This window comes from Myotis myotis, unplaced genomic scaffold, assembly GCF_014108235.1.
Source record: "Myotis myotis isolate mMyoMyo1 unplaced genomic scaffold, mMyoMyo1.p scaffold_m19_p_15, whole genome shotgun sequence".
NCBI lineage: Eukaryota > Metazoa > Chordata > Mammalia > Chiroptera > Vespertilionidae > Myotis > Myotis myotis.
In genome coordinates this window covers 8,539,963-8,551,492 of record NW_023416319.1, presented here as the reverse complement: position 1 = coordinate 8,551,492, position 11,530 = coordinate 8,539,963, and the positions used below count along the sequence as shown (strand labels likewise).

The window sequence follows — 11,530 nt, the reverse complement described above, 5'->3', positions numbered from 1 at the left end:
CCTCTCAAACAAGCAGCACCTGGCCTCAGCATGCCCCGTGCCTCTTGCTAAGTGTCCCTAACCCAGCATTAGCAGCAGCCAGCCTTGGTTCACAGCTTGGCATCTCCTGGGCATCTCCAAGCCCAGCACAAGTAGGAGCATCTGCAGATCACTTGGTAGCTCATGTTGGGTGGCCCCAGGCAGGCAGGGCACAGTGGTGGCTGACCTTGACGCACCTCCCAGGAGGCCCCAGAGCCAGTGGATAAAAAAGCATGTGAAAGTTTCCCTCTTGTAAAAGGCCAAATTTTGCCATCAGTAATTTAAACAAAAATTTAAAATATAATTGAGCATTCAATCTAATCAATTGATTTCTAATAATTGATAGACTAAAAACAAACATGGGAAGCAAACATTTTTAGTCTTGTTTAAAAAATAAATTCAAGCAATTTGAATCAGCCTGGCCACCAATCTGCAGAATCAGTCTTTTTAGTAAGTGGTGTATGTCAACAAATAATTAAAGATGACATTACAATACAACTGGGTAAACAGGCATTACCTATTTAATAAGTACAATATATACACAGAATTCTCCTGAAAAGCTTAATTTTATACAGAGACATATTTACAAGATGAACAATGTAATCAAATTAGAGATTATCTGTACAATACACACATATATATAGCTATATCTACCTATCTATATATACATATATATGAACTTTGGAAGATAAGCAAGTTTCATCATTGTATTCTAAATGGACAGCCATATTGCATTTTAAAAAAGGATTCCATTCCAGAAGAAAAATACAACTTTAATATACAATTATATTTTTCATTTATTGTCCTGAAAATTCTTGATGTTTGGATACATTTTTCAATTATTTTCTCTTCTTCAGCCTTGAAAAGCTTTTAGGTTTTTAGTGCCACCAACTGGTGTTAAAAATTAATAATCTTAGTGTCAAAAAAGAATTGTTTTGTTTTAAAATAATAAAGTTATTGAAAAATAAGCTACTGGAGTCAACATTCATAAGGCAAATTAACCATAGCAAATAATAACATGATTGATAAAAATATTTTCACCATGGTAGTATATATAACATTCACAATACTAATGGTTTCTAATTTTATTTTCCCCTACTGGTAAATATTAGTCTAAATTTACATGTAAAAATCTTTAGAAAATAATACAGTGCAAAACAAAGTTTGGAAATGCACGTGACTGCAGGATTAGATAATCTTTATAAGCATCAAGTAGGCAATAATAATTTACTAAAATGGCAAAAATCGAATGCCACTTTATGGTCTTTGGATTTTTTCCCCTTCTTACGGAATAATTAAACATCAAACTGTGACAAAAGTGTGGAAATGTATGTAACTACCAAGGGAACAGCCACCTGCTGCCGCGTACCTCAGTAAGGATTCATTTCCCAAAGGTGTGTGCCAGAGTGAGGTTTCTGGGCCACCTACTTGCACAGGACTGACCCTCTTCCCACGCGGCTGGCAGGAGTGGCAGAGGCTCAGAGCTGCCCGTTTCCTGCTGGGTGCGTTCTAGGACCACAGCTCTGGGAGGAGGGGAACTGCTTTCTCTGGCCTGTTCACCAGTATCATCACGGTACCTAGTATGGCGCCAGGCAACAGATTTTCAATAACCATGTTTATTAAATGAATAAATAACATGATAGCCTGATAAAATTTAATTTCAAGATAAGTCTATTTAAATGGTGATGAAGAAAGTTAAAAAGAAACCATCAAAGTTCAAACTCGTTATTCTGCTCAAACACACTATTTGCAATCCTTAAAACTTAACAGACTGAAGTTTGGAGGGGTATGCGGAAAAAGGGAGTCACAGTAAATATTCACTTTAAAACTGAAACCTGGCGAAGTGTATACATACACACACACACAAAAAAAATCATTTCCTTCTCAAAGAAACCAAAACTGTACTAACCAAAATAGCCTTTGATGTGTACAATTCATAATGCACATACAAAAAAACTCCCCCCCCCCCCCGCCCGGATCTGAGGTTTATCGAGACCATTTTCCTTGTCGGGGTACCCCATTCTTCTCTCCATATATTCAACACAGTAAGGGAAGAAAGCCCTGTAAGTCAGGAGCTACGTGTGAATCAATGTAGAGACAGAGATCTGACATGTGCACATTTTTGTACATTTTGCTCAGTCCTGACCCATATAAAAAGGATGCAGTAAAAACTAAAGAACAAAAGGAAAATATTTTCTTCAAAAGTTTTCCATAGTTTCTTATATTTTAGGGGGAAAAGTAACAATAAGTCAAAATATGGTTTACAATAGCTTTCTTCTATTATTGTTTCCAATTTAAACTTCTCCAAATGAATGGTGGCACAAATATCAATATTGGAATGTTTCAATTTTGTATGTAATAAATGTATATATATTTTTAATTTTTATGTTTTTAAGAGTGTATAGACACAGGATCACTATTTGGTCTCCATTAATACATTTTGTGTCTTAGAAGAAAATAAATATTGTAATGTTTGAATCTATATCACATAAGAAGCCGTAAAAATTTAGTTACCTTGGCTACTCTAAGTAGTCTTTGGGAGTATCAACTATATGTCTAGAAGCAAATGGGAAAATAATTCCGATTTGATTGCACTTACCCTCTTATACTGATAAATTACTATTGGTAAAAAGAACAAGACACATTATTGTAAGACTAATACTTTTTAACAGCTATTTAAAAAATAAAATGTTTTAAAACTTGTATTTCCATTTTGAAGTAAAAAGATTTTGTTTTGGGATGACAATACATAACTCAATATACAGAAAAAACAATATAATGACTCATCTAACCCTTAGTAAATTATCTTTTTAAACAATGATGACTAAAAAAAATGTTAAAACCCATGAAAGGGATATTGCCACCAGGAGCCCAACTTTGAGAACCATACAATTCTTGAAAGGCTTTTAACCTATCATCCCAAAGCTTACTTAAGGGGAGAAAAAAGAATGCAAAAATCCAAAACAAAAATGAGGCTTTCTGCAAGACAAAAATATAAACCGCACACAGAAATTATAACAGATGAGAAATTATAAGAAGCAAGAAAAATTCAATGACATAGAAATACTGACACCACAACTGGCAATATTCAAGTTGCCACATTGCAAATAAATATTGTAAAAATCCAATAGGATACATAAATTTGGCTCTAAAATTCCTTTGGTTACAAAGAAGTAATTATTTTGTGTTTAAAATAAATGCACTGAAACGCCTCATATGTGGAGATTGTTGGATCACTCCACTATAACAAGTAAGTATATCAATAGTGAAGAATGGGAGCTCAAACAGTACAGAATGAGTGCATTCTCTTGGGAACAGAATCTTCATAAATATTTTAAACATTTATCTTTGCATTTGATATTAGTAAAACGCAAGTATTTCAGTTTCAAAGAATTCACTATTCATCTCTGTTTTAATAACTAGTCAATTTCACATTTTAAAATATAAATGAAGTCCACAGGAATTTTCTAAATGAGCACGTTATTTTAAATCATATTTTATGTAACTGAAGATTTAAAAAACTCAACTATGAACTCAAACAATTTGAATCTGAAAAAAAATGTACCTAGCCCAGATAAGGTACATCCCTGATCATGGGCCAATTACCACAAGCTAGCTTTCCTATTCGCTTCCATGAAAATTAATAGATTTAAGGATCACTGGTACCCTCCCTAAAACACAACCAAATGAAATATTGGAATGTCAAGACAAAATTTTTTATTTTTTAGTTTTCTTTTAAGTTAGGGAAATAGCATATTACTGGTCCTTTCATGCATAATTTTAAAAAGCTGGATCATTTTTGGCATGATGTGTTTTAAAGGGGAACAAATGGAGAAGGGTTTTCCAAAAGCCCTTGTAATGTTGAGCATTTCAATGATTCTTAGCAAATTAAACTAGGTTGTCTTGGTTCTAGGGTGGCTGTCACCATACGAAAACATTCCATCAAGTCTACACTCTTACAGGACACACTGCAATGCACTCCTAAGGTAAAGGTACTTTTCTGTAAGGTCAGACAATCACTCTTTACCAGCTGACACACTGGGGAGGGTTCCAACAATACGGGCAGTGACCCTGCTCCTCGTGTGCTGTTCTCTCTTCCCTGAGCAGCAGTTTCGTGTTAGGTTTTCTTCGTCCTCTGTTCTAGTTCGTGCTGGTGTTTAATAAGACGTTCTATTTCTGTTCCAAGTGTTTGTAGATTTTCCTTTAACCATTTGAAAAAAAGAGCAAAATAAGAACAGAACTCTAAGTATAATAAGTAAAAAGTGTTTCACTTGAACTACCTTTGCCTAAATTTTGAAGAGTGATTAGTCTTATATGTTATATGAAATAAACTAGACATAGCTCTTTTCAGTAAAGTAGTCCTACATATTACAGTTATACTTACTTTTTTTTTACTGAAGCTACAGCAAATTTTATTACATAAAATTATTACCAAAGTTAAAAAATAATTTTTAAAATCCACCACTAACTATCCAATAGCTAAACGGGCTCATCAACAGTCAAGTGGATAAAAACGCTGTGGTACATAAATACAATGGGATATTACTCAGCCAAAAAAAAAAAGAATGAAATCTTACCATTTGGAACAGCATGGATGACCTAGAGCAGCGGTCGCCAACCGGTGTTCAGCAGACCACTAGTGGTCCATGAAGTCCAAAAGGTTGGCGACCACTGACCTAGAGGATATTATGCTAAGTGAAATAAGTCAGACAGAGAAAGACAAATACCATACGATTTCACTTATGTGTGAAATCTCAAGGATAAAATAAATCAACAAACAAAATTGAAGCAGACTCAGATACAGAGAACAGACTGACTGATGGTTGCAAAGTGGGGGGTTAGGGGGGGCTAGGTGAAAAAGGCAAAGGGATTAAGAGTACAAATTGGTAGTTTTAAAACAGTCATGGGGATGTAAAGTACATCATAGGGAATATAGTCAATAATACTGCAATACTGTGTATGGTGCCAGGTGGGTGTTGGAAATATTGGGGGAACACTTTATAAAATATATAACTGTCTAACCACTATGTTGTACACTGAAACTAATACAAAATTATGCTGAATGTAAACTATAATTGAAAAATAAAAATATAGCTAAACGATGACCTTTTTACTCTTTCTTTCATTGCTCTGTTAAAAAATTCTACTTTTCAGAAAAAGAACAACATGCTCATTTTATCTCTGGGTAAAATGCTATCTTGCATTACAGAAATAGTTCACTATGTACTGGGTCAAACTATGAAACAGGCACCATTTTGCCATGTTTACTGGTGGGTAAGTGAACGAGAAGTACAAATACCTTCAAAGTAATATTTTTTAGTAACGTATCTTCCAAAACAGCCTGTAATTTTCGGTTGATCTCCAGCGAGAGTTCCAATGTCAGTCCACTATCAGCTGGATGGGATGTGTATAGAGACGCCATGATGCCACCCCGTCTACTTAAGTGGACTTTGTTAAAATCAGATGCCTCTGAAGAAAGGGTGCCTGCCTCTTCCCGTAAAATGTAACTCTGAATGATTCTGCAAAATAAAACCACACTATCAGTTATGTACTTGCAGAATTAAAAACGCTGCAATTTGCAAGAGTCAACTAATCATAAGCATCAAGATGACTAGCATAAATACCTACAAGGTTAATAACAGAACTGTATTAGGAGAGAAAGGAATTTTATAAGTCCAAAATTATTTCAAAATAAACATGAGCCAATCGTGGGTAAAGACTGCATATCAAAGCCCTTAAATGAGCATGCTATTTGTGAGGGGTCTGGGCAGCACCGACCTGGAGTGTCAGCGCGGGATGTGGCTCTCGCTCTTGGTTCGTCACTTATGGAGTGAGTGCTGAATCTGGAACAGTTAGTAATCTGACCTGAGCCCCAGCGACTATCTGCCAAATTAGAGAACTCATTCTCTCTGAGTAGATGTAAGAAATCAATGAGCTATTAAGTCAACAGGCATCGTGCCTTGTACTTAGTAGTTGCCCAATAAATTACCCCACTATGGTCTACCCAGCAGGAAAGATAATCCACAACACTATAAAGCTCTTAGAATCGGTCATAAAAATAAAAACCTAAGTAGAGCACTTTAAGACCAAAGTTATTTCAATATCTCAAAAAAATTAATGTCAATTGGTCACCATCATGAACAACACAGTAATTATCCGGACCAGGAAGCTCATAATCAACAGATGACTTCAGTGGAAACAAATGGTCATGGACATCCTTCGCGCTGGGAAGGCAGCAGTCCCTTAGACAGAACTTCGGGAATAAGCAGCTAGATTGCTTAAGACCAAAGCAGATGTCACCTCTGTGTTGGGATTCAGAACCCTTTCTGGATGTGCCAAGACAACTAGCACTGGCGTGATTTACGATTCCTTGGATTACCCAAAGAAAAATGAACCCAAACACAGACTTTCAAGTCATGGCCTGTATGAGAAGATCTCAAGGAAACAGAAAGACGCGAGAACAGGATGAAGAACATCACGGGGACTCAAAGGCCAACATTAGTGCTGCAGAAAGTGAGAGGAGGTGTAATAGGAGTGAAGATTCTTCAGTGACTTTATTTGTGGCAACTGAAGATTTTTCATGAGAGGATTAATACACTAAGAACTTTAAAAAACATTAATGTCTACTGAAATCTATTATCCCCTTAAAAGAAAGATCTGTGTTTTCCTTAATCTCTGTATTCCTAAACCTAGAACACAACAAGTGATTAACAAAAGATTGGGAAGTGAATGACTATAATTAAGAATTATTTTTTCAAAGACAGGATCTTGGTGTGATTAATTCAAAAACAGTAAGTTAATCACTTTAATAATGGTATTTTAAACACAGAATATGTGACCATAATAATACATACTTTGTTTTTTTCCTAATTTCTTCCACCAATTGTTTGATGTGATCCTCCATAAATTCTATCTTTTCATGCTTTCGGGCATGTGCTTTCTGCAGCCTTACTATCCTCTCAATCAACATGGCCTTGTCTACTTCCGGGAAGTTATCCACAGCCACCGACGACCCGGTATTTTCTGGAGATCGATCTTCTGCACTGCTTCGAGCATTAATGGACCCTGAAGAGAAAAAAAGTTTAGACATTGTACCTGGTATAGAGTCATCTCTAATCTCATTGTTTCTTCTAGTATGACTTTCAAATATTCACTCTAACAGAGTTGGGCACAGGACCTGGTTTGAGTTCTTATTTCTGAATATACTGATGATAGAAGTACAGTAAGATCTACTATGTCTTTCAGGAATAGGAGGAGGAAATGTCAACAAGGAAACATGGAACTCGAGAAAAAGTCAGAAATAACAAGTCTGAAGTAAGACGGAATCAAACCAAGAAAAAGAGACAGACAGGAGAGTAGAATACAGCCACGTGGGCTAAGCTCAGCTCAGCTCAGGAGCCAGGCCTCCCTAGGTTCAAATCCCACTTTCTAGCTGTGAGGCTTCGGACAAGTTAATTCAACTCTCTGTGCCTCGGCACTTCATCTTAAAATGAGTCCTTACCTCACAGGACTATTATCCTCATTTAAATGACTTACTATACGTGAAGCTGCAACAACGCATACAGTGAGCTCTAAGTGAATGCTAGCTATTATTTTTATCAACATCAGTTGTAAAGAATTTTTAACCCTTTTACCTACAAAGTTAAGCTTTTTACCCCATTCTATAGACTTTAGACAAGTAATATATCTTATCCAACATCATACACTAATAAATGGCAGAGCTGGGGCCTAAATACCTATGTGTAATTTCAAATCCAAGTTTCTTCTGCTACACCGTTTCCCACTATCGTAACCCTTGATGGCATTTTCCCCCCTAATATGCAACTCCTGGAGCAGTGCAGGCTGGTGGCACGCAAGGGCTTTAGAATCTGAGAGCTCAGTCACTGAGGATGTGGGGTGAGTCATGGAAACACACTTTGAAGTGGGAACTGTAACAGCTCACATGACTTTTCCAGAGTAAATGATATACTTAAAGCATTGAGCCTGGTTCCTGGCATTCCAAAATTGTATTTTGCTAATTACCATTTTCACAATGTTACCAATCATAATTTCATAGAGACTATTCATTTCTGCTGTACCATAAGCATATCAACCATGAGAAATGCTAATATTTTAAAAATACATGTGTGTATATACTTAAAAATCTGATATATAACAATGGTCACTTCAGTAGTTCTCAGTAAAAGTAAAAAGAGAGACCACACTACAGCAAATCTCTCTGTAGGAATGGATACAATTTGAATTTAAGAATGGAAGAGGAAGTTGTTACACAGAATAGAGACAAAGCAGATAAGAAAAAAGGAGGTAGGGGAATAAGCGATAGAGAACCACGTGACATATACCTGAAACTAATATAATATTGTATGTCAACTATACTTTTAACTAAAAAGAGCTTTACATTCCAGAATTGGGGGTGGGGTGGGGCGAGAGCAACATGGCAAATCCTGGATAATGGAAATATTTCTTATAATATGTACAACTACCACTTTTTAAAATTCAAAATGAAAGAAAAACGTTTCAATACCTTTTAAAACAAAATAAGCTATTTCTTTTTATAATCATTCACAAAATAACTAAAACCATTAGTTTTTTTACCTGATGAACTAGAACGACTTCCCATGCTGCTGACTTCTTTATCATAACCTCCATTCTCGACCTGATCTAATTTTCTTCGGGCTAGAGAAGAAAGAAATGGGTTATTTGTGACAATTATCATGACCATTTGCCCCTACTACTGTACCTCTGATTTTTATTGCTAAAATCACTTAGGCCAAGAGGGCTATAGGTGTCATTTATACAAAATGACATCTAGAAATGCACAGGTCAAATACAACATATATGGAAACATTACAATAACAACTGAGACTGGCTGGCATCACTTAGGTATGCTGAGCATAACTTCTGGAGTCCTGAAAGATGTAGAAAGATACCAGAAATTTTCCCCAAATTTCACTTCAATTATATCTATAAAAACAAACTGACTTCTCATGGCAAATATCTGAATAAATTTATATTAAGTAAATGCTAAATCTCTTTTATTTCTATGTTTAATCCTGTTTTGACACAATAAAGCAGAGGGAAATAATAGAGAATAGGAAGTCAGAATGCTTATCTTATTCATCTTTGTACCCAAGCACAGGACACACACTCCCAATAATTGTATGAATTTTAAAATGAAAGAAATCTGGATTCCAGCTGTGGCTATCAATCACTGTGTTTGGTTAAGCTACAAGCTTTCTGGGTCTCAAATTCCTGTACAATGAGAGGTTAGGTCTCACCGCTCTCTAAGTTAGAGGTCTACTATATGGGATGCAAGTTCAAAAGATGCTGCACAAAACAATTCATACATAAGTGTAGGGGAAAAATTTTAGAACTATTAATACTTATATTTAATCTGGCCTTTTAAAATTTCTATTTCTCTTGTCTAATATGCATTGGTAACATTCTAATATACATCAAATAGAATAATACATGTTTAAAATTTATAAAAATATTGCCGAAACCGGTTTGGCTCAGTGGATAGAGCATCGGCCTGTGGACTGAAAGGTCCCAGGTTCGATTCCGGTCAAGGGCATGTACGTGGGTTGCGGGCACATCCCCAGTGGGAGGTGTGCAGGAGGCAGCTGATCGATGTTTCTCTCTCATCGATGTTTCTAACTCTCTATCTCTCTCCCTTCCTCTCTGTAAAAAATCAATAAAATATATATTAAAAAAAAAAATTTATAAAAATATATAAATTAGAGAACAAGTGCTGAAGTAATCTTTACTAGGAGTATGTGATCAAAAATATTTCGACACTAGTGCCTTAAGTTCCATGAACAAATGTCTTTTAGCATAGAAGATGCTACAGGCTATTCATGTAACTGCAAGAAGTTTAGCAATTTGGTTTATGAACATTAGTACATTAAAAAGAACATAAGGCTCTAATCAATGTGGAAGAACCTGATGTGAAAAGTATTTTTTTCTATAAATCCTAAAGATTATAAGAAACAACACACATTCCAGGTCTAATGCGGAAGAATTTCCTACCTTGCTGAAGTTGTTTGGTAAGGTCCTTGACACTAGAGGCATGCTTACGTCTCTGAGTTACTAAATCATCTTTTAATTCTTCAACTTGGGTACTCAATGCTTTAACTTCTGTTTGTTTACAAGTGAGTTCAGCTTGCAGAGCCTGGACTTCCTCTTTTCGCAGTTCTTCCTCTTTCAACAATCTACTTTCCTAAATATTAAATTAAGATAAAACAAAAACACCAATTTTAATAGGTGACTTGTATGTTTCCACTATTTCTCACAGTTTAAAACATTAAAAATACAAAGCCTTTGATAGTAGATTCTTCTATCATCACTCCTTACTAGGTTTTGTTTACTGAGCTCCTCAAATTCTTCACATAGCAATCCAGGGGGGTACATTACTACATCTGCCAGTTTACACATGCAAAAACACCATGTGGTACAGGTCTCTGTATTTTTTAACTAAAATCTCAAATTATTTTTATAAGTAACTTGAAGGCACTCTCATAACTCAGAAATATTAAACCATTTTTAAAGTACAAAAATGTAAAAATGTAAAGTACTTTTAAAAAAGATATAGTAATTCCAGCCCTAGTCGGTTTGGCTCAGTGGATAGAGTGGCCTGTGGACTGAAGGGTCCCAGGTTCGGTTTTGGTCAAGGGCATGTACCTTGGTTGCAGGCTCCCGGCCCTGGTCTGGGTGCATGCGGTAGGCAACCAATCAATATATCTCTCCCACATCGATGTTTCTTTCTCTCTCTCTCTCTCTCTCTCTCTCTCTCTCTCTCTCTCTCTCTCCCCTTTCCATTCCCTCTAAAAATCAATGGAAAAATATCCTCGGGTGAGGATTTAAATAAATAAATAAATACAAAGATATAGTAAATCTAGTTAGAAATGTCAAAAACCCTGATTTCCTTGTTTTCAAAAGTGAAATGCTTCATAACCATTTTAGGGAAAATTTTTATTATAAGCTACCTAAGTTGAAAGGAAAACTGACATTCTTCACAGCATTTGAAAAATCTGTAAGAAAGTCAGTGCCAATAAAAAAGAGCTTAGATCAACTACACTCGGTTTATGCTAGTAGGGAAATCGAATTGGTGCTTCTTGCTATGTTGCTTTAAGTAGTGAATGTACAACGATACTTACCAAGTTGGTAGTTGTCTGTTTCATTTGCTCACACTGGCTTTGTAACTGACTTTCACTACAGGAAAGCCTGTCACACTGGGACTGTAAAGAATTGCATTCGGACTGAAGCTGTGCGTTCTTACTAGTAAGCTTTTCTGTAAACAGCAGCAGCTCAGATTCTCTTTTCCTACTGCCTTCGATGTCTTTTTGTAGGTCATTAATCAAAGAATTAAGACTTTCCACTTCTTCCTTCAAATTCTCAATTTCTTGTTTACCTCTAAAAAACAAAGTTTATATTTTAAAAAAAAATTAAACCATTAAAAAACATCAAATTAATGGTTTGGAAATTTTCATGGAAGGAAGTGCTTTATAAAGGT

The 11,530-nt window shown here is 35.7% G+C and overlaps 1 protein-coding gene across 2 annotated transcripts in view; it reads right to left on the bottom strand.

Annotated features, from left to right (window-relative positions):
- Window positions 1–517: 517 nt before the first annotated feature.
- The window catches only part of CCDC186 (coiled-coil domain containing 186), a 41,305-nt gene continuing 30,292 nt past the window's right edge, over window positions 518–11,530 (bottom strand). For both annotated transcript variants that reach the window (XM_036335920.1, XM_036335919.1), the window contains 6 exons: window positions 11,175–11,430; window positions 10,048–10,237; window positions 8,614–8,694; window positions 6,873–7,083; window positions 5,318–5,537; window positions 518–4,219 (listed from right to left, as the gene is read on the bottom strand). In XM_036335920.1, the coding sequence (XP_036191813.1) occupies window positions 4,136–4,219; window positions 5,318–5,537; window positions 6,873–7,083; window positions 8,614–8,694; window positions 10,048–10,237; window positions 11,175–11,430 (1,042 nt within the window). In that variant the 3' untranslated portion in view covers window positions 518–4,135. The remainder of the gene's footprint in view (window positions 4,220–5,317; window positions 5,538–6,872; window positions 7,084–8,613; window positions 8,695–10,047; window positions 10,238–11,174; window positions 11,431–11,530) is intronic.